The 3,699-nt window shown below is 56.2% G+C and overlaps 1 protein-coding gene across 1 annotated transcript in view; it reads right to left on the bottom strand.

The window, feature by feature from the left end:
- The window catches only part of PLIN1 (perilipin 1), an 11,111-nt gene that overhangs the window by 190 nt on the left and 7,222 nt on the right, over positions 1 to 3,699 (bottom strand). The window contains 3 exon segments of the mRNA XM_024766540.1: positions 1 to 177; positions 1,209 to 1,454; positions 1,868 to 2,062. Coding sequence (XP_024622308.1) covers positions 1 to 177; positions 1,209 to 1,454; positions 1,868 to 2,062 — 618 coding nt within the window.

The following is a 3,699-nucleotide window of genomic DNA, read 5'->3' as shown; positions in this document are numbered from 1 at the left end:
CGGGCCCCGAGCGCTGCGCAGGCTGCCGCGGGACTGCGCGGGGCGCGACGCGGCATCCGAGCTGGCGGGCAGCGCCCCGGACCCCCTGCGCTCCGCCTCCGGGCTCTCGGCCTCGTCAGGCGGGTTGTCGATCTCCCGGAATTCGCTCTCGGGCTCCATCAGCGACAGCCTGGGGAGCTGGGGGCCGGCAAACCACGTTAGGCCCCCGCCTTGGCCCTAGTCCCTGCGCCTCCCACCACCGCCTCCTCTGTGGCCCTCGCAGTCAAGCCTCCCGGGAGCGGCCGTCCGGAGGGCAGAGGCCGGGGTGTGGGACAGGGATGGAGGGTGTGGGGGAGACCGCTTAGGTCCTGCCCTCCCTGACAGTGTGCACAGTCCAGACCCCCAAGGCAAGGCAGACAGCCACCCTCTAAAGTTTCTGGACCCCTCGGGTCTCCCTCGGAGGTTCCTCAGTGGGAGGTCGGTGGCATTCCTGGCCCTTCCTTGGACCCTTCCTTGCCCCTGCCTGGGTCAGGGTACCCACGCGTGGCTCTGTTTTGGGCCCAAGGTGAACAAGCTGGCTGCCAAGACCCCTGCCATGCCTCTTGGTGAGAGTGAGTGGCTGAGTAACCCATTCCCCCACTACCCTCACAGCCTCCCTCAACCCTCAGCTCTAAGGGGCCTCCTGCCCTGACCAGCCCTCCTACTGACTGCTCGACCTGTAACTTGCTCTGGAAAGGGACCCAGGGACCCCCAAAGTGATAGTACTGGCACTCCTTGGGGTTTTCCTGTTGGTGACAGGTGTTGGAATTGGCATGGGGGCAGCTGCTGTCCCCTGGAACCTAGCCGACCCCGCAGGGTGCCCTGGAAGCCTCCCTGCAACCCTTTCCCAGGGAGCAGCATGCAAACCTGCCAGGTCCTTCAGTTCGGAGCTGAGGGGTGAGGACTTGGCCACTGGGACCCCCAGATTAATGGTGGGTGACCTCCCCAGCAGCAGGTGGGAAGGACAGATGTGGGGAAAGGTCTCAGGCCAAGGCCACAGGTCTCTGTACTTTGGGGGCTGCCAAGGCCCCCAGTCAAGGCCATAGTATGTCAAAATGTTTCTGGGGCACTGAGGATCAGAGACTGGGTAAGGGAGGGCAGCTGCAGCCCCTTCAGTCAAATCTGCTTTATCTGTCCTTTCAGGGGTGGGGGGGAGGGGGAGGGTTAGCCGGAAGGGTAGGGGGACTCACCGGCACATAGTGCACCACCGTGTCCACGACGTTGTCAGTAACGCCCTTCAGGGCATCAGACAGGGACATGGCCCTGCCCTTGGTGGAGGAGACAGCACGGGCTGGCATGAGATGCAGCAACTTCCCTGCCGTGCCCAGCACAGCCGCAGGCACCCACGTCACGACCGAGATGGTGCTCTGGAAGGCCTTCTGCAGGGTGTGCACCACATCGCCCAGGAGGCCTTGTGGGCCAGGCAAGGCTGCTCCCTGGGGGCCAGAGCAAGGTCAGTGCCTCCTCAGCAACTCCCCTGACCCTTCCCCTCTCCTCACCATCCCCAGAGCTAGAGGGGAAAGAACGTGGATACCAGACTGAAAAAACTATTAGCCTGGCTCTTGGGCAAGTCACTTCTGCTCTCTGAACCTCAGTTTCTTCATCTGCAAAATGGGGGTGACAATCTCTGTCCTGCCTATTTTATGGGGCTGTTGTGAGGATCCTCTGAGAGAACTTTGTTAGCTGGGCGTTTGGGGGTGAGGTGAAGAGCACTGCACCCATGTACTACATTCCTGGGCGTGGGGGCAAAGACCCTTGTTTCACCCGGGGCCTCTGCTTCTCACCCCCTCGGTGGGCTGTGGGACCTCCAGGTTCCTGCATCCCGCTCGGCTTCTGCTCTCTCCCTTACCTCACTGAGCTTGTTCTCCTCCGTCTCTGATTCCTCCTCCTCCACCTCTGTCTCCTCCCCCTCTGTGTCCATCTGGTCATTGTGGTCCTCCTCCCGGGTGGCAGTGAGGTTGTGCAGCCAGGGCACCCGCACCTCGCTCGACCGCCGGGACACCACCTGTATGGCCGCCGATGCGCCCCACTGGGCCAGGCTGCTCTGAGGGTGGGAAGGTGGCGGCGGGCTGCTGGTTTCACAGCCCCTGCCAGAGGCTGGGCAGCCCCAGCAGGCAAAGGCCCTCACCCCCAGGGTCAGGGTTGGGGGAGGCAAGCAGGGCCTGGCCCCAGCAGATTGTTCTTCAAACTTTTTATGAAGTGGTAACTTACCCCCACTAAGGTGCACAAGCTTTAGTATACACCTCTGGGAATTTTTAGAAACACACACCTGTGTGACCATTACAGATCAAGATATAGACCATTTCCGACACCCCAGAAGACTCCCTGTGCCCCTCACCCAGTCAGTACCGCCTAAGGGTGACCACATTCTGGCCTCTATCACCATGCATTGATTTTTCTCATTTGTAAATGGACTCACACAACATGTTTTCTTTCATGAATAGCCTTTGTTCAACGTTGTGTTGTGAGAGTCATTCACATTACTGAGTGTCAGAGTAATTCCTCCTTTTTCATTTGTGTCATATTCCACTAAATAAATATACCACAATATACCCATTCTACTGTTGATGGACATTTGTGTTATTTCCAGTTCTTGGCTAAGGATAAAGCTGATAGGAGCATTTCCGGTGTGTCTTTGGGGGACATAAGCTCTTATTTCTGTTGGGTGGAATTGCTGAGTCATAGGGGATATGTATGTTTAGCTTTAGTACATACTCCTTGCAGATCTTTTAAAGAGTGAAAAAAATCAAGTGGGCCAGAGGATCCCATGGGAGGAAACTGACCTGGGTAGGTGGGCTGGTGTCCCCTGGGGCACAGCTTGGCTCATTTCAAACCCCTAGGGAACCCCACAAACAGGGTCTCCTTGTTATACATCCTTAGGGGACACCATTATTTTCTTTTTAAGATTTTTTTCTTTTTTGATGTGGACCATTTTTAAAGTCTTTATTGAATTTGTTGCAATATTGCTTCTGTTTTATGTTTGGTCTTTTGGCTGCAAGGCGTGTGGGATCTTAGCTCCCTGACCAGGGATCGAACCCACACCCACTGCATTGGAAGGCAAGGTCCTAACCACTGGACCGCCAGGGAAGTCCCTGGGACACCATTATTTTCTATATGAACGGTGGTGGCTGAGGCTGTGCCGTACAGTGGCCCCCGCCCACTAGGGGCTAGGCCAGGGCACAGGAGTTAGTCTAGCCCCCATGGGGAAGTGGCCCCCCAGTGCAGAGGAGAACTACTACTCCTGTATCCCTACTGGAGCTACAGGAACTGGCACATAGTAGGTTCTCAGCAAACATTTGCTTGAATGAATGAGCCAGGCCTGAGGATGCTTTTAAAAGTACCACCCTCTTGATGGCTGAGAAGTGGTTATCTTGTTTGCTGACATTTATGCGTTAATGCTTTTATTTCCTTTTTTTTGAGGGGGGGCGCTGCTTAGTTTCTTACTAAAGTTCCTATGAAAATAATCCAGGCTATCTCTGCTAAAATACACAGAGAGGTGGAGGTGGGGTGTGGTGGGGAGTAAGCACTATCTGGGCCTAGAAAAGGCAGCTTTACCTTGGGTGCAGTGGGATGCAAATTAGAAGCCTCTAGAAGGGAAACCAGAACCCTGGGGGCAGTCAGAGACACAGCCCAGCTGGGGCTCTCTTCCCAACAGAATGGGTTTTGAGCCTTGCTTATTTA

The sequence above is a fragment of the Neophocaena asiaeorientalis genome, unplaced genomic scaffold, assembly GCF_003031525.2.
Source record: "Neophocaena asiaeorientalis asiaeorientalis breed wild unplaced genomic scaffold, Neophocaena_asiaeorientalis_V1.1 scaffold346, whole genome shotgun sequence".
NCBI classification, from domain to species: domain Eukaryota; kingdom Metazoa; phylum Chordata; class Mammalia; order Artiodactyla; family Phocoenidae; genus Neophocaena; species Neophocaena asiaeorientalis.
The sequence above is the reverse complement of the archived record's forward strand: the minus strand, read 5'-3'. Positions and strand labels throughout refer to the sequence as shown.